Here is an 18,562-nt window from a genome sequence, read left to right as displayed (position 1 = left end):
TTATGTATCTGAACTGCTTTTCAGCCCTGATGAAAATGTAATCAAGTATTCAAAACAAACAAAAATAAATAAAATACAATATGATATTCACAGCAATTCAGCTCTTTAAAAAAAAAACAAATCAAACTATACAGGAGGAAATACAGTTTGAACAGTATAAATGTCCCAATTTCAATATGTGAAAAAAAACTTCAGTCTTGTATGTAATGTAAAACGTAGTTCAATAAATGTGAATCAGTGTATGTGTTCCTACGGAAATCCTAGACGATTGAATGATGACATGCGTCCATCCAAATTGGCAGGAATCCTCAGAGCGAATGCAAGGAGTCTCTCCCCTTGCCTGCACGAGTCCAATGCGGCCGCGGCACGATAGAACGGTCCAGTGTCAGTAAGCTAATGCAGCGAAACATTTTGGGACATGAATTTTATGAAGGATTGGCAGGATGAATTAAGTTAGAAGACAGCCAAAACGTGTCTCTCCTATCTTCATCAGAAGCTGGCGTGCAAGTGACGTCAGTCACACTAACTTCACATAACCTTGTTAACTTCATCTAAGAGCATTTTCACAAAACAGTTTACAACATGTTCAAAATATATACATATGAAACAGAGTAAAACACATTTAACACGGTAAACTTGTACATTTACACTGATCCATGAACAGTATGCATCATCCATACAATATAACTTAACAAATCGAAAAATAAAATAAATATGCAGGAAATCAGAATGCATATGACTTACCTAATGCAGCGAAACAATTTGGGACATGAATTTTATGAAGGATTGGCAGGATGAATTAAGTTAGAAGACAGCCAAAACGTGTCTCTCCTATCTTCATCAGAAGCTGGCGTGCAAGTGACGTCAGTCACCCTTGACCTAAATTCCGGTTTTTAGAAATTAACTTCTAAATATAAAAATATACATCTATAATTTATTTTTCATGCCCAAATGTTGTGCATCAAGTAAGGTAAGTAAATAAAATATATAAATACATATATTTTAACAATTAAAAAAAAAATAGAATCTGAATCTTAATTACATTTCAAAATAAAACAATAGTTAATACTCAATTATTTGAGTGGGTTACATAATCATAAGCAAACAGTATAAAATAAAGTTCAGATTTTATTTTATATATATTCTATATTATAATTTAACTAAAGGGTAAACAAACAAGAAAAATAAATGAGAAATCATTCAAATGTAAATATAAATATATAAATTAAAAAGCAGACACTGGGCAGTGAAGCTCTGCACTGGAAAATACAGCAGACCAGGGACACAGCTGAAGACCAGGCGGAGTTGGTACAGAGAAAGCAGTCAGAGAAAGAAACAAATCCAACAGAGAATCCAGCTCAGAGATGGATCCACAGCAGACACAAGTCAAAATAGGCAGAGAACAAGAGAGGACAGAACAGAACTTGACACGATGTGACTACACAGGAAATGACTACTGACTAGCATGTTTATATTGAAGCTTCAGACATTTAATGTAATTTAATTACATGTAAAATCTCCAGTGAGTTTAATTCTTTAATAATATATCATATACCAAAATCACATACAATTAAATGAATTTAGAGATACAGGGAGAGCAGGTTTGAGTTAACAGAAGTCAGAGTTACTCTCTGAATACTGAAACTATGAGTTGTGCTGTAGATGTGCCGTTGCTCGCTGTAAAATGGACTGTTAAACTGAGTGTCAATAACAGCTGTACAATATAATAATGTTTAAATTATAAGCATGATCTATTTTCCACAGTATGGACATGCTGTGTTTTAGGTAACATGACTGCGTTTAATATAATAGTAAATATAGTAGTGTAGTATACTCCTCACCTCATCTAACTCTTCTCTCCATACATCAGGAATTACAGCAACACTGATCTAAGGTGAACTCAACATCTGAACACATGCTGAAAGACACAAGTTACGTGAGTAGGCCCATACGGGATCTGCAGAACACAGCAGAATTTCAGCTCATTATTAATTCTGTTTATCTACTGTGTAAATGTGTGTAAATCTATATTTATTCAGTTTTTACATTAATTACAGTAATATTATTGACTAATGTGAAAATGTTGATCTGATTTATGTACAATGCAGTGTGTACAGTCATATCTTCTGTCCTTTAGTAGATATATATATATATATATATATATTATATGAGAGACTTGCTTTGCTAATAAAGTGAATCTAATTGGATTTGCATTTAAACATTAAATAAAAGTTAAAAAGGTGTTATTTTTATTTCATATATTAAGGTTTTAGTTATGATACTCTCAAAATAATTCAGCAGAAATCCACAGATTTTAAACAAAATTCTCAGCAGAAATGGCAGAAAACCTCCACAGATTCCGTCTGGCGCTACTCGAGTAATTTAAAACAACTATGAGCGGTTCAACAACTGAGTTTAATGCAACTTACACATCATTCAAACCCAGAACTGATCAATAGGAGATCCCCTCGATGTGGAAATAGCCTGAGCAAAGAAGAAAGAGCGAATTTTATATTCAACCATCAAAAGAGCGATCGAAATATCAATTTAGACTAGCAGATCTTTTATTGATATCAATATTAACTAGGCATATTAACAATATATACTTTAATTTATAGGGATAGATCACCCAAAACTGACTATTCTGTCATTTAGCCTCATCCTTTACTTGTTAGGAGTGATAAATAAGATCTATTGAATAAATCTGAACACTATTGACTTCTGTAGTGTTTTTCCTGCTATAAAAGCAAATGCTCACAGGTTTCAGGTTATTTCTTTAAAAGTCTCTTTAGTGTTCAACAGAATAAAGAAACGTAAAGGTTTGTAATCACTCAATATTTACAGGGTTAATAATTCCTGAGCACATTTCATTTATTGAGTGAACGGACCCTTTATCAGGACACACACTGCCCAGAGGTGTTCATATGAGAGGGGTCGTGTATTTAAAGTCAGCTCGTGTGTTCTGTAGTAAGTGTGTCAGCTGGGATCATGTGATGAAGTATCAATAACTGACTGATCACGATCAATATGGAAATACTGATCTTCAAAAACATTATAGTCCAGTCGACTAAACACAGGGGGAAGATAAAGGATCAGGAAATGCATTATGGAGAGGTTTAACACAATGATTAATGTTGTCGACGTCTGTGAACAGAGTGCTGAAACGTTACTCACTCTTAATAACTTCATTATGGCTGCGTGTGTGTGTGTGTGTGTGTGTGTGTGTGTGTGTGTGTGTGTGTGTGTGTGTGTGTGTGTGTGTGTAATGTTGGAGCAGATTGTTGTGGAAATCGTAGGTTTGTTTGAATATTCACAGTTTCCATATGTTATTCAGTAAGAAGAAATAAAGCAAGACTCACGTCTCCTCGGTCGTAGATGAAGGAGTCGACGGTCTGTTGATGTTTAAACTGATTCAGCTGTGACGTGTAAATGTTGTACAGTGGTCGTCCACGCCACCTGAGCACAACCTAAAGCATGCGGCCCTCGTGATGTTTACATGGCAACATTATGACATCGTTGTGACAACCTTTAGCAACAACGTAGAATCCTCAACCTTTTTGCAAGGTTGGTACAACGTTGTAGGAAGGTCGCTATGTTGAGGCAACCTTGTGTGTTTGTTGGGACAGACCCACAATGAAATGCCTAATTTAATCAACTAATGAAGTAATAATAATAATAAAGTTAATAAAACGGAAGTGATTTGTCAAGTGAACAAGGTTACAAAGTGCCAGCAGTAAATGAAACGTGCCTGTAGCCGCAAACTAGTGGCAAATGAATACAGACTCGGATATTTCATGTCTGCTCACCTCAGATTTGGGTGTTTTTATATTATTTAGTGCTGCTAAATATTAAGATGTCTAATTTACTTTCATTCATGTGTAGTTCAAGTGATGTAGATTCTCCTCCAGTGCACACTAGCTAGTGAGCTAGAGCAGTGATTGAGACACAGACAGAGGTTTAGTCTTGATTTCTTCTTCTTTGTGTTGATTCTTCTCCTCTTAAACAGACAGAGAAACTCCTGCTGAAGCGACTGAGCTCCACTATTATAAAGATGGCCTTTATTAAAGAGGAGAGTGAAGACCTGAAGATTGAGGAAACATTCAGAGTCAAACATCAAGATCCTGAGCAGCTAACAGGTTGGCTTTCATTCTCACAGCTCAACTCAACTCATTTGATCCTCATTCAGATCTGCAGATCTGCACTAGTGAAGGATGTTGATGGAGAATCTCATATGAGCGCCTCATTACAGTGATTTCACTGCACATGGAGACTCATGTGGACAGACATGATGAAGCTCAAACACTGATGATGCCTTCAGATGAACAGGAGAAAACCCTGCTTAAAGCAGAATCCCTGAAACAAATCAAGCATTGAGTGTTGTGTTAAAGGGATAGTGTACAGTATACTCACTATTTACTCTCCCTCAAGTGTTTTCAAACCTTTATGTTATTCTATAAAAAGAAGATGTTTTGAAGAATGTTCTTAACCTGTAACAAAGTGAATGGTTACAGATTTCCAACATTCTTCAGAATATCTTCTTTATGTGTTCATCAGAAGAAAGTCAGTCCGGTTATCAATAAGTAAAGGGAGAGTAATTTAAGACAGAATGTTCAGTTTTGGGTGAACTATATATTTGAATTAAACCCCAAATATTCTTTATCTTAATAAATCATACGATATGGTCTGGATTGAAGCAGAGCCAGTCTATTTAAATTCATTACACTACATTTGAAACTTTCAGCTGATAAATATGATTGGAGACTGAAGTTAAGAGTTGAGATGTAAACACTGATGTCTGCATCGGTGATCAACAGTGATTTCAGTATTGATGAGTGATTAATCGGTTTAAAAACTCATAAAAAGAGAATGGACCCAATACCGAGCCCTGTGGCACTCCAGACCTGTCTGATCATACTTTTATTCATACAAAGACGTCTCGCATCCAGGTGCTGACCAGCCCAACCCTGCCTGGCTTTAGTGGGCAACCAGTCTGTAGGGTGATGTGGACGTGGGAATGGTGGTGACTTTTCAAAACAAATACAGCAGTTTTAGTTTAATGTTCATTTAAGGCTGCGTTCTTCAACAACACTCCTTTAATGTGTAAGATTGAGGTCAGTGTAGAGTTGTCCAGATGTGATCAGATTAATAGAAATGTGTCTTCATACCAGGGGTAAACAAGGCCTGACAGTACATGAAAACTAAAGGTGTGTGTGTGGAGATAAACTCTGCAGGGCTGGTTGACTCCACAAGCTAAGCTTGACCACACTATTCTAAACCCGGGACTCACCAATTCAACGTTAAAAAGTACTAAAACAACTAAAATGGTGGCAATGTGTCAGATCCTGTCCAGGTAACCCCGCCAGTCCTACGCCCAATCCGCTCTGAGATCAAACCAGCAACTTTCCGCATGGGAGTCAGTTGCTCTACCAAGAAGGCTAAACATCATGGTCTTTAGCGTTTGTTGGTAGATCACCTTTAGAGGTCAGAGGAGTGAGGTTTACCTGCACAGCACTTCACTAGCTGGCCTCTGCTACATCCCTACTAAAGAGATGTTATTGAACACATCAGCTGACTGAATCAAGAACTACGCTCTGTGTCTGCATATCAGGATGTTCCTCTGCACACCTGCAGGGGGCAGTCTCTGTGTTGTCATTCCTCAAAGGGAAACTGAAACTAATGCAGCACACATGCAAACTGTAAACAGCTGTGTTACATATCATTTCACTGTACCTGCCACTGTCCATAAAGGGATGCAAAGATGTCTGACAGTCCATATCCATTGCAAATATTGCAGAAATATGAAGACATTTCAGCCAGCTTCATTATGTTTCCTCTTGACTTGTGATGTTTACTTGATTTGGTCACTTCAGTTTTGATTAGTAGCTGATCAGCTGTTCAGACTGACACTGATGCTACGTCTACACTAAAGGCTGATTTATACTTCTATGTCAAGCGCTGGTAGTGCTGACGAGTGTGGGCGGTGCTGAGAGCCGAGAGCCCGATGGAGCGAGTGTTTACAAGTGTGGAGTCCTGTGAAGGAGCTCCAGATGGAGACTGTTGTGTTGTGTTTACCTCATGATTAAAGTTGTTGCACCTCCTCTGGTTCCCTCTGTTGCTCCTCCTCTGGTTTGAGCCACTTGTACATGAAGGTAGCGTTCAGAAAAAACAAAACCCCAGCGAAGAACCTCGACACAAAGAAATATAAACACCTACTACCAGCTAGCGTTTCAGAAGTGTATTGCAGAGCAACACAAACATCACGCAGAAGTATAACTACACAGCTACGCTCAAGGCAGGTGTCATGGGTCACACCGATCACTTGACGCAGAAGTCTAAACCAGGCTTAATCCTGATACAGTTGAATATGGGGTTTTCATGTAAAATGCTCCATCTCCACACTATCGTTTTTAATTCTTTCCGCACTAAAATGACTGAGAACGCTGTGGTTCAAACTGGGATTAAGGGAGGCATGTGGAAAACATCAAACAAACTAGCCAGACAGACGCTCACCGTCTGCTTGTGTTACCCTGATCAGGGCTGGCGTGTCTTCCACACCATCTCTTCAACTACACCCTATTCCCCTAACCCATTAAAACATGCTTGTTTGTAAAAATTCTACTAATTTGTGCAACTTCCAGGTGCAGCTGTAGATGGTGTATTCTGGGAAATTTTCTTACTCCTTGGTTTCGAGTGTGGTCCTGAAAAATCTCCTTTTGAAGGGGTAAATACTCCCTCCCCTTAGCCCTACGCCTTCAAGCTAAAGAGAATTGGGACACTTAGGTAAAGGAAAGGGCAAAGGGATAGGATTGGGATTGGGCCTTGCTGTTGCTTTGGTATGTGGTTAACTTTGTGTAACTTTGTGTTTTTGTTCTAGAGCTAAAAGAGGAGAGTGAAGATCTGAATCAAACACCAGTTAAAAATCACCATTCTCCACATCAAGATGAAGTGTTTACTGTCTTTAAGACTAAAAGCACACAAGAAAGAGCTCAAAAGACTGTAACGAAGCCTCAGTCAATCTGCCAAATATGCTGGAAAGGCTTTGAGAAACCAGGTCTTCTGAAAGTGCACATGCGGACGCACACCGGAGAGAAGCCCTACATCTGCCAGGAGTGCGGGAAACTCTTCAACGAGCACGGGAACCTGAGAGCGCACCTGATGATCCACAGCGGAGAGAGGCCTTTCTGCTGCCAGCAGTGCGGGAAGAGTTTCATCACTAAAGCCCACCTGAAGGTGCACATGAGCGTCCACACCGGGGAGAAGCCCTACACCTGTCCTGAGTGCGGGAAGAGCTTCACACAGTACAGCAGCCTGAAAACACACTCCAGGATTCACACCGGAGAGAAACCCTTCAGCTGCAAACTGTGTCCCAAGAGGTTCACCACCAACCCCAACCTGGCCTACCACATGAACAAACACACCGGAGACAAGCCCTTCAGCTGTGATCAGTGCGGGAAGAGCTTCAGCAACAGAACCTGCCGCACCAGACACCTGAGGATACACACCAGAGAGAGACACACCTGAGGATACACTCCAGAGAGAGACACACCTGAGGTTACACTCCAGAGAGAGACACACCTGAGGATACACTCTAGAGAGACACACACCTGAGGATACGCTCCAGAGAAAACCACACCTGAGTATATGCTCCAGAGAGACACACACCTGAGGATACACTCCAGAGAGACACACACCTGAGGATACGCTCCAGAGAGACACACCTGTGGATGCGCTCCAGAGAAACACACACCTGAGGATATGCTCTAAAGAAAAACAGACCTGAGGATACGCTCCAGAGAGAGACACACCTGAGGATACACTCCAGAGAGAGACACACCTGAGGATACACTCCAGAGAGACACACACCTGAGGATACACTCCAGAGAGACACACACCTAAGGATACACTCCAGAGAGACACACCTGAGGATACACTCCAGAGAGAGACACACCTGAGGATACACTCCAGAGAGACACACCTGAGGATACGCTCCAGAGAGAGACACACCTGAGGATACGCTCCAGAGAGACACACCTGAGGATACACTCCAGAGAGACACACACCTGAGGATACACTCCAGAGAGACACACCTGAGGATACACTCCAGAGAGACACACCTGAGGATACACTCCAGAGAGACACACCTGAGGATACACTCTAGAGAGACACACACCTGAGGATACGCTCCAGAGAAAACCACACCTGAGTATATGCTCCAGAGAGACACACACCTGAGGATACACTCCAGAGAGACACACACCTGAGGATACACTCCAGAGAGACACACCTGAGGATACACTCCAGAGAGACACACACCTGAGGATACACTCCAGAGAGACACACCTGAGGATACACTCCAGAGAGACACACACCTGAGGATACACTCCAGAGAGACACACACCTGAGGATACGCTCCCGAGAGACACACCTGAGGATACGCTCCAGAGAGACACACACCTGAGGATACGCTCCCGAGAGACACACCTGTGGATGCGCTCCAGAGAAACACACACCTGAGGATATGCTCTAAAGAAAAACAGACCTGAGGATACGCTCCAGAGAGACACACCTGAGGATACACTCCAGAGAGACACACCTGAGGATACACTCCAGAGAGAGACACACCTGAGGATACACTCCAGAGAGAGACACACCTGAGGATACACTCCAGAGAGAGACACACCTGAGGATACACTCCAGAGAGACACACCTGAGGATACACTCCAGAGAGACAAACCTGAGGATACACTCCAGAGAGACACACCTGAGGATACACTCCAGAGAGAGACACACCTGAGGATACGCTCCAGAGAGACACACCTGAGGATACGCTCCAGAGAGACATACACCTGAGGATACACTCCAGAGAGACACACACCTGAGGATACACTCCAGAGAGACACACCTGAGGATTTGTTCCAGAGAGAGACACACCTGAGGATACACTCCAGAGAGACACACCTGAGGATACACTCCAGAGAGACACACACCTGAGGATACACTCCAGAGAGACACACACCTGAGAATTAACTCCAGAGAGACACACCTGTGGATGCGCTCCAGAGAGAGACACACCTGAGGATACACTCCAGAGAGACACACCTGAGGATACAGTCCAGAGAGACACACCTGAGGATTTGTTCCAGAGAGAGACACATCTGAGGATACACACAGGGCCGGCACGTCCATAGAGGCGCCTAGGGCGGCAGAATAGAGAGGGTGGTGTCTGTGACACCTCCCTCACCACCCGTGTCCTCAGTTATATCCGCGGCAGAGCACAGTGACAAAAATCGAGACTCAGCAGACAGAAATAAAGTTTAAAGGCATAAGCAGCGCACAAAACACTCACGGACAGTAGAAAACAATTCAATAAAGGCACCTCATCACAAAAATCTTGAGTGGGAGGGGCAATGGGTAAGGGGCGGAGCTATTAGCAGCTGAGGTTGAATTATTTACGCACACTCAACGGCCACTTTATTAGGTACACCTGTCCAACTGCTCGTTAACGCAAATTTCTAATCAGCCAATCACATGGCAGCAGCTCACTGCATTTAGGCATGTAGACATGGTCAAGAGGATCTGCTGCAGGTCAAAGCGAGCATCAGAATGGGGAAGAAAGGGGATTTAAGAGACTTTGAACGTGGCATGGTTGTTGGTGCCAGACGGGCTGCTCTGAGTATTTCAGAAACTGCTGATCTACTGGAAATCCCTGTTCATCAAAGGCTAAATAAATCTCACCAGGGATTAAGTCTGAACTTACGTTTTTCATTAATGAATTGCCTTTTGTATTGCCAATATTGTGTGTGAGATTTTGTAACAACACATTGTGTAAATACAGTAATGTCTGTGCTCAAAGAAAAGGGTTTCAAATGTTCTGTGTCGGTGTTGCTTTAGTTCACTGAGCAAATGGAGAATCTCTGGGTAAAGCAAAACATAGATTAAGGTCAAATCAGATAAATAGGCCTTTTCTTTTTATTTTGGGTTAACTATTTCAGGGTTGTTTTGACCGTGTGTGTGTGTGTGTTTATTTATTTATTTATTTATGTATTTATTTATTTATTTTACCTTATAAAAAATGGTGGCCGTGCTCAAATGTTGCATAACAGAAAAACATTTGGAACATTGGAAATCTAATTTATTTTATTTTTATTTATTTATTATTTTATTTAATACCTTCTGTGAGATATTTTATTATTCTACATAATTATTAAAAATCTATTTATTTTTGCTAATCATGTTTTATAACAATTTTTATAATAATACTATCACTGGTGTGTAAAGGAACTTACCAATAAACAACAATAAAGGGCTTTTTTATTATTTCACACACTATCGAGTGCAGTTTAATATATTTAGAGAAAATAAAATGCCCCCTGCTTTCAAAGTCTGGTGTTAATTGTATGTTTTATGAATGCTTCAATGTTTTCTGCACTCCAGTGGGTGACATATATTTCAATAACTCAGTATTTCCTGTAATTCCTCTTGCATGTTTTGTGATGTGCACAGTTTTATTAAGCGATTGTGATTTCAGCGAGAGATGATGACTTTTATTATGGTCTGGTGACGTGACGTCATTCGGTCGCGTCGTGTTCCAGTAGTCGACTGAAGAAGGTTTGTGTTTTTATTCATATTTAAAGTTTTCCTTTAACACAACACTGTCAAACAATGTCATATATATCAAAACAATTTCACATAACGTGACGAAGACAGCATAGACACTGTTATCTAACATTAACAGCCGCTATATTTGTGTTTGCTTCTGTTATCCAAACCTTCTGATAATGTTTACATCTCAACCTGTTAGGTGTGTTAACGTGTTTTTGTTTTATCAGGTGATGTGACTCCCTGGCTAGTGTACAGTGAGCTAGAGCAGTGATTGAGACACAGACAGAGGTTTAGTCTTGATTTCTTCTTCTTTGTGTTGATTCTTCTCCTCTTAAACAGACAGAGAAACTCCTGCTGAAGCGACTGAGCTCCACTATTATAAAGATGGCCTTTATTAAAGAGGAGAGTGAAGACCTGAAGATTGAGGAAGTGTTCACATTGAAACATGAAGATCCTGAGCAACTAACAGGTTGGCTTTCATTCAGGAACTAAACAAACTTATTAAATATGTTATTATTATTAGGCCAGAGAGATCTGCATTATTCAGGGTCATGATGTCTGGATGATGAGAGCTCAAATTGAATACAGTTATTAAATATAACGACAGTGTTGTTGCTAATGCAAACATAATACCTCACTGATTAATAATGTGTTGTTATTTTGAGTTCTGTGTATGTTTTCATGTGATCACACATACTTAATAACATGTTCTCTATATAGTTTTATCCATTTGTTATTGACTGAAGTCATGCTGAGTACTTTAAAGAGAATCAATGACACAATCCTATTAAATAAGTGTGTTTACCATAGACTGACACTTTAAAGCCGTGTCCGTAAGACTGTCATGGCACAGTTATAATTATCAAGCATAAATATGAAGGAGATTTTATAACAACATTAAGTGTCAGACGCTCAGTGTTGACATTTTAAACCCAAAGATAGTTTGGGAAGATTTTATGACAGCTTGACATGAACAAATACATCATATACCTTCATAAGAGTCATGATCGTCATGAGGCTGTTATTACAGTGTCATTAATATATTTTTATTACTTTTGTCATTAAAATTCCCCAGTAAAAGCCTCAATACTCCATCAAATGCAGCGTCTTTATATTTAATGACATTTTAATGTAGCTGAGGTCAAGAAAAATATGACTGACGCTGTTATAATAATCATAACAGAGTTATTATAATGACCTCATGACGATCATGTTTATGACGGATTTATGACAAGTTTTGTCTTCTTGGTTTCATCAAGTTGTGATAAAATCATCTTAATGAATGTCGTCAATTAATATTAATATTGTAATTTCTGACAGTATACTATGATAATGCGACTGTAATATGTGGAATATTGCGAAACGCAAGAGAACAGAGCTGTTTAATAATATTGCTGAAACTGAATAAAGCAGATAAAACTCAAACACAGTTCAAACTTGTTTAACGTATCTTAAAGGATTTACACATCAGTAAAAGTGCACCGTTTAAACATTACACTGCGTTTAGTGTGCTACTCTGCACTATTTTAAGTAAACACTGCAGTTTTGCCAGAAGCATGAGCCAGTGAGTCTGTGCACAGACTGGAAAGGCGCCCCGTGGAGGGTCACAATAACTCCCCTGTGAAAGTCCACCACGTTTGACAAACACAGAGCTTCTGCTGTGATTTAAAGGGATAGTTCACACAACAAAATGGCTTGTGTTCATTCTTCTGTTGAGCAATAGGCCTGTCACAATAATTAATATATGGGCTACTCACACAACATGCACATGACCTGATTTTTGGTGATGTGATATATATATCGCCCATACATAAAAAACAATTTCAGCTTCAGTTCGCCATCATTGTTAGTATGGTTAACACACTACAGTATTTACAATAAATGACTATATTATATATTCATATGGGTGTCTGACAGCTGAGAATAGCCTCTGTTACTCTTTACCTCACACTTTTGTGTTAACATTTATAATGATTAATTTAGGATATGCGTTCCACATTCTGACTCCGATGCCTGAATATAAACTATTAAACTGACTATATTTAAATGGAATAATATATGATGTGCTCTATGTAAGAGTGTACCTGCATCGTGATATTATATTGTCATTCCAGCATTATATCATGATGAGAGTGCTCCTAATATGACAATATATTTAGGTGTAAGATATCCCTCAATAATAAATAGACATCCTGACAGACCTGTTGAGCAGAAATGGAGATATGCTGATTGCTGGTACACAATGATTTTCATATTCAGGGAATATTGCTATAGCACTCATTGTGTACCAGTATTCTCCAGTAGATTTACACTTGTGTCGGTTTTAAATGATTTATTATTTTTGTTCCAGCCATCAGGAGAATGCATTTTAAAACACTTCCACTCAGCAGTCATTGTGATGATTAATTAACAATGGATTTTTCAGACACTGAAGAGTGTAAGTGTGTTAAAGATACGTCTCACACATGTGTTCTGCTTTAGCTTTCGGCTCTCTGAATGCTGCAAACATCCCTCTGTGTGATTTAAATGTTCATATTCTTCAGTTTCTGCTTGTGTATGTTACACACATTACTTATATTAGGGTAATACACTTCCAATTTCACTCTGCAGCTTATAAAGCTTTAACTGGTATGTGATATACAGATTGAAACTAAGGTTGGAAATGGCAAATTATAGAGTTTCATTCTCATTTTGCTCTAGACTTACATGCAGCTACAGTCAGAATTATTCACCCCTCTTTGATTTTTAATATATAGGTATTTCCCACATGATGTTTCTCAGATTCAGGAGTTTCTCACAGTATTTCCTCTAATATTGTTTCTTCTGGAGAAAGTCTGATTTGTTTTATTTCAGCTAGAATAAAAGCAGTTTTAATTGAAACCCATTTTAAACTCAATATTATTAGGGGATCAACCTACGTTATAAGATCGATCAGGGGTTTATTAGCTCATTTCAATGAACTGGATCTTGAAGATTCGAATCATTGATTCGACTCAATTGAATCAGATTGAATCAGATTAAAAGAATCAGAATCAGTTTTATTGCCAAGTGTGCTTCACTCACACAAGGAATTTGTTTTGGCTACAGAAGCTTCCAGTGTACATAACGTGACAACACGATGAACATTAAACAGATGCAGTCAGTCAAGAAACCTGGATGTTGAGTTGTATGTACAGATTGTTATAAATATACAGGTTATAAGGTGCTGTGTAACCTGCCAAAGGAGCTGCTGAAACAGTTCTACACCTCCATCATTGAATCAGTCATCTGCACATCAATAACTGTCTGGTTTAGCTCAGCTACTAAATACGACCTCCAAAGACTACGTCGAATAGTTCGGACTGCTGAGCGAATCACTGGTACAACCCTTCCTACTCCCCAAGAACTGTACTTATCCAGAGCGAGCAGAAGGGCTGCCAAAATTACTCTGGACCCCTCACACCCAGCACACTGCCTCTTTGAACTTTTACCTTCTGGTTGATGCTACAGAGCACTGCGCACCAGAACAGCCCGACACAGAAACAGTTTCTTCCCTCAGGCAATCCATCTCATGAACACTTGATGATAATAATTGTGGAACCAACATCACTACTGCTATACACTTTTATACACATATACACTTATTTAACAACACACTTTACATGCCAATTTGCACATAACAGCTGCACATATAACGTTGTATATAGTAATAAACATGTACATACACTTGTCATCTGTATATTTGCACTCACTACTTACTTCTATTTTTAAATATATTTATGATCTGTTGTTTGTCCTGTCTCTGTAATCCTGTTGCACTGTAGAAGCTCTGTCACCAAAACAAATTCCTCGTATGTGTGAACATACCTGGCAACAAAGCTCTTTCTGATTCTGATTCTATTATTCAAAGATACATCTGCCTTAGTTCTAATGTTTTAAGAGATTGTCTTTCATTGGTATCCATTGATTTCTCTTTGTCTCTATGAAATTGTACATCTGGCAGGACCCGGGGGTCGTGGAAAGAGTCTCGTGGGGCAATTAGTTGGGTTTTCCCGCTGAAAATCCTGTAAAGCCCCATTGTGGGTAATTGAATCATTTTGAATCAAGTTGGCTGATGGTTACCAGAACATCTGCGGCCAACGTATTGGTCAGAATAGTCAAAATCAATTAGAGATGAGTTGGAGATATCAAAAAATAAACAGGGAGGGCTAATAATTTTGAGTTCAACTGTATGTCTTGTAAAATCTAATTGAAATATAAAAAAAATCCATTGCTACTCTACTTATTGCATTGCCATTTGCATATTATATTTCTAAATTAGTTTTAGCCACAAACATCCCTGAAGTGTAGTGATGAAGATGCAATTCTGTGTTTCTTAACCACGAGCCATGTGTCTTTTTTTGAACTCATCTCTAATAACTGATTTATTTTCTCTTTGTCATGATGACAGTAAATAATATTAGACTAGATATTCTTCAAGACACTAGTATTCAGCTTAAAGTGACATTTAAAGGCTTCACTAGGGTAATTAGGGTAAAGTTAGGGTAATTAGGCAAGTCATTGTATAACAGTGGTTTATTCTGGAGACAATCCAACACTAATATTGCTGAAGAACAAATATTATAGGAAATACTGTGAAATATTCCTGAATCTGTTCAACATCATTTGAGAAATATTTGACAAAGAAAAAAAAAAATTCACAGGAGGGCGAATGATTCTGACTTCACATATAAATTCATCCCCATTTCACATACTGCTTTGGCACTTGTATTAGGCATTTCAAACTGAATATTGCCACTCATATTCTCCCATACTCTGTCTTCATTGTGATCCCATTTCACTGTAGACCTGCTTCCGCTGAAAGAGGAGAGTCAAGAACTGGGTGAGAAAAACCACCCACACTGTGTCTTCACGAACGAGGAGAGATGCACACCGACTGTAGAGAAAACACCTGAGCAAACCAACCCCAGCAGCTCTGTCAGCTGTCGGCAGTGTGGGAGACGCTTTGGTGGACGGCAGAGCCTTAAAGCACACCTGAAGATCCACAGCGGAGAGAAGCCGTTCAGCTGTGACCAATGCGGGAAGAGCTTCAGCAAGAAAATAAACCTGAAGGTCCACATCCGGATCCACACCGGAGAGAAACCCTACAGCTGTGATCAGTGCGGGAAGAGCTTCAGGTGTCGAGACGCGCTGACCTGCCACCGGAGGATCCACTCGGAGCGCTGTGTGAAGTGTGCGGAGTGTGGGAAGAGCTTCCCCGACAGCACCTGCATGAGGAATCACCTGATGGTTCACTCCGGAGAGAAACCCTTCAGGTGCAGATGTGGGAAGAGTTTCAGATTCAGCAAGAACCTGAAGACCCACATGCGGATCCACAGCGGGGAGCGGCCGTTCGTCTGCTGCGTCTGCGGGAAGAGCTTCTGCCATAAAGCAGGGCTGAAGAACCACTCGAGGATACACAGCGGGGAGCGGCCGTTCGGCTGTGGTGAGTGCGGGAAGAGATTCGCTTATAAAGCCACTCTGAGCGCGCACGAGAGCGCGGCGCACCGCGGAGAGAGCCCTCACGCCTGCCGGCACTGCGGGAAGAGCTTCAGCCAGAAGGGCAATCTGAAGACACACATGAGGATCCACAGTGGAGAGATGCCCTTTGAGTGTGTGCAGTGCGGGAAGAGCTTCAGACGCAAGGAGACGCTGAACACACACGCACACACTCACACCGGAGAGAGTCCGCACACATGCAAACTCTGCGGGAAGAGCTTCTCTCGGAAGGGCAATCTGAAGACGCACATGCGGATCCACAGCGGGGAGAAACCCTTCATCTGTGCACACTGCGGACAGAGCTTCGGCCGCAAGGAGACGCACAATTACCACATGAAGACCCACTCCAGCGAGAACCGCTTCATCTGCCTGCAGTGTGGGAAGAGTTTCCCTGATAAAGAGGAGCTGAAGAGGCATAAAGCAGCTCACGCCGGAGATCAACCGCGTCAGACTTCAGATCTCCGTGATCAGACTTTAGAGAAGGCGTTCAGCTGCCAGCAGTGCGGGAAGAGCTTCACAGTCAAAGGAAACCTGCGGACGCACATGCGGGTCCACACCGGGGAGAAGCCCTTCATCTGTCCTCACTGCGGGAAGAGCTTCACGGTCAAGGCTAACCTCCAGACGCACATGAGGGTCCACACCGGGGAGAAGCCCTACAGCTGTCCGCAGTGCGGGAGGAGTTTCGCTTACCACAGGGACATGAAGCGGCACTCACAGACACACTCACCCAAGAAAACTGAGGTCTGAGGGGTGTGTAGGTGCTCAAGATTTTTAGCTATCCTCATATATACCGGTGTTACCCTTGTGTTTCACTTGTGCCTAGTTCACACTACAGGACTGGTTACAGTCTTTATGTGTGAACTAACGAATGACGCATAGCAACACCTCGCAGATGAAATCCAATATCTAGCATGCGAGATATTGCAGACCAGTCACAGACTAGACACCACATGGGGTCAGATGTAGTGACAAGTCAATGAGAGAGCAGGTCATGATCTAATTGGCCGTTGTGTTCAGGAGCTCAACAGAAATGTCAGTGATTGGCCAGAATGGGCATCAATGCACTGGCTTCACCCTGCATTGACATGAGAGCATGTTAAAGCCACGTCTATCAGCTGAACTGTGCAGAAATATGAGTTATCGATCAGCATCAGCTGCCGAAGCTCTGCTGAACGCTTTCAGAGAGATTTCAAATGCTGTGTGTCGGTGATGTGGGCGGGACAGAGCTGTTGGGTGATAGAGTATTTGTCAGGTGGTGTGTGATGCCCTCTTGTGGATCATTCATGTAGTGTTGCTTTAAAGACACAAAATCAAGTCGTAGTCTGAATGGCACGGCGATCTGCTGATGGTTAAAGTTGTGTAGTGTGAACAAGGCTGTATTCAACTAAATATGTGGCCATTCACACACAAGACTGTGGACATAATGAGCAGTTCAGTTCAGTAGTACACCCTGACCAGGCTTACCTTTCCGCTGCCTGTAGTACCTCTACCTGTTAGGCATGGTGTACGATTGACATCTCGAGCAGTGAAGAATACCGTATGGGCATTTCCCATATTGCTTTTATTTAGCAAACTCAAGTTTGAAATGCAGGCGAGTGGTAAGCTTGCACAAATAGAGAGATGAAGCATAAACAATAATACAGGACAAACAGCAGACTCTGTTCTTGCCATTGGGTTATCACAAGACCACAAGCTTTGTCCAAGCTCGGGTCGACCGTGGTTCATTGCTGCTCTGTCATTTTATTATTGTGTCACTCCAATTATAGCAGCGCAATTTATGACTCTCCGTAAACCAATCAGCATTCAGCAGCAACTCTAGCTCCGCCCTTCAGTACTGTCGCGCATACAACAGAAGCAGGACAGTGCAGGTCAGTTTCCACTCCACAGAAATATAAACAACACTTGTTTCTGCTTCTGTTTTCATCAGCTGAACATATACACTAAAGGCGCAGGTATTATTCACACGTTTGTCTAAATGTGTTCATGAGCACTTCTGCTTAGCTCAGATGATCAGGTGTGGCGTATCAGATGCTGATTAGACAACATGTTCCAGTTCCAGCCAATATCCAGCAGCACAGGCCACAGTCAACACTGTGAGTTCCCTTTATGTCCTTGTTAAACCACATAGATTAACGTCATCATGTCACCACAATATCCATTGTAATAGAATGGTTATCCTGTTGACTACACAGCGGCAATAGTTTGATTACGGTGTTTACACACCTGTACTGCACTATAATAGGAATACTCTGTCTTATTTTGATTGGTGTTTACTACGTTTATGTCAGATTAAGATGTTTACATGGTAAACTCTTAATCAGAGTATTGGTGTTGATGTAAATGTGCTGCACTGAGACTTCACTCGGTCATATTTATTAATCCCACATCAAGTATTGCAGACAGCCGTGTAATAAACATTTTATAAAGTCTCCAAGATTAAATC

General features: G+C 40.9%; 1 protein-coding gene across 2 annotated transcripts; it reads left to right on the top strand.

The window, feature by feature from the left end:
• Positions 1 to 1,784: 1,784 nt before the first annotated feature.
• zgc:194336 (uncharacterized protein LOC100170823 homolog) lies at positions 1,785 to 17,258 on the top strand. Of its 2 annotated transcripts, none has more exons than XM_056454503.1 (3): positions 1,785 to 1,936; positions 4,007 to 4,136; positions 15,428 to 17,258. In XM_056454503.1, the coding sequence occupies exons 1-3, from the start codon at positions 1,916 to 1,918 to the stop codon at positions 16,864 to 16,866; spliced, it is 1,590 nt and encodes a 529-aa protein (XP_056310478.1). In that variant the 5' UTR covers positions 1,785 to 1,915; the 3' UTR covers positions 16,867 to 17,258. The 2 variants fall into 2 exon arrangements, with proteins under 2 accessions (XP_056310478.1, XP_056310479.1); XM_056454504.1 differs by lacking the exon at positions 1,785 to 1,936 and adding an exon at positions 3,135 to 3,564.
• The last annotated feature ends 1,304 nt before the right edge of the window (positions 17,259 to 18,562 follow it).

This window comes from Danio aesculapii, chromosome 4 (genome assembly GCF_903798145.1).
Source record: "Danio aesculapii chromosome 4, fDanAes4.1, whole genome shotgun sequence".
NCBI classification, from domain to species: domain Eukaryota; kingdom Metazoa; phylum Chordata; class Actinopteri; order Cypriniformes; family Danionidae; genus Danio; species Danio aesculapii.
This window is presented reverse-complemented; position numbering and strand designations above follow the sequence as displayed.

Coding starts and splice junctions, on each gene's coding strand:
- zgc:194336 (XM_056454503.1), top strand. CDS start 1,916: ATGCTGAAAGACACAAGTTAC. Junction 1,937..4,006: donor TGCTGAAAGACACAAGTTAC/GTGAGTAGGCCC, acceptor CCTCTTAAACAG/ACAGAGAAACTCCTGCTGAA. Junction 4,137..15,427: donor AGATCCTGAGCAGCTAACAG/GTTGGCTTTCAT, acceptor ATTTCACTGTAG/ACCTGCTTCCGCTGAAAGAG.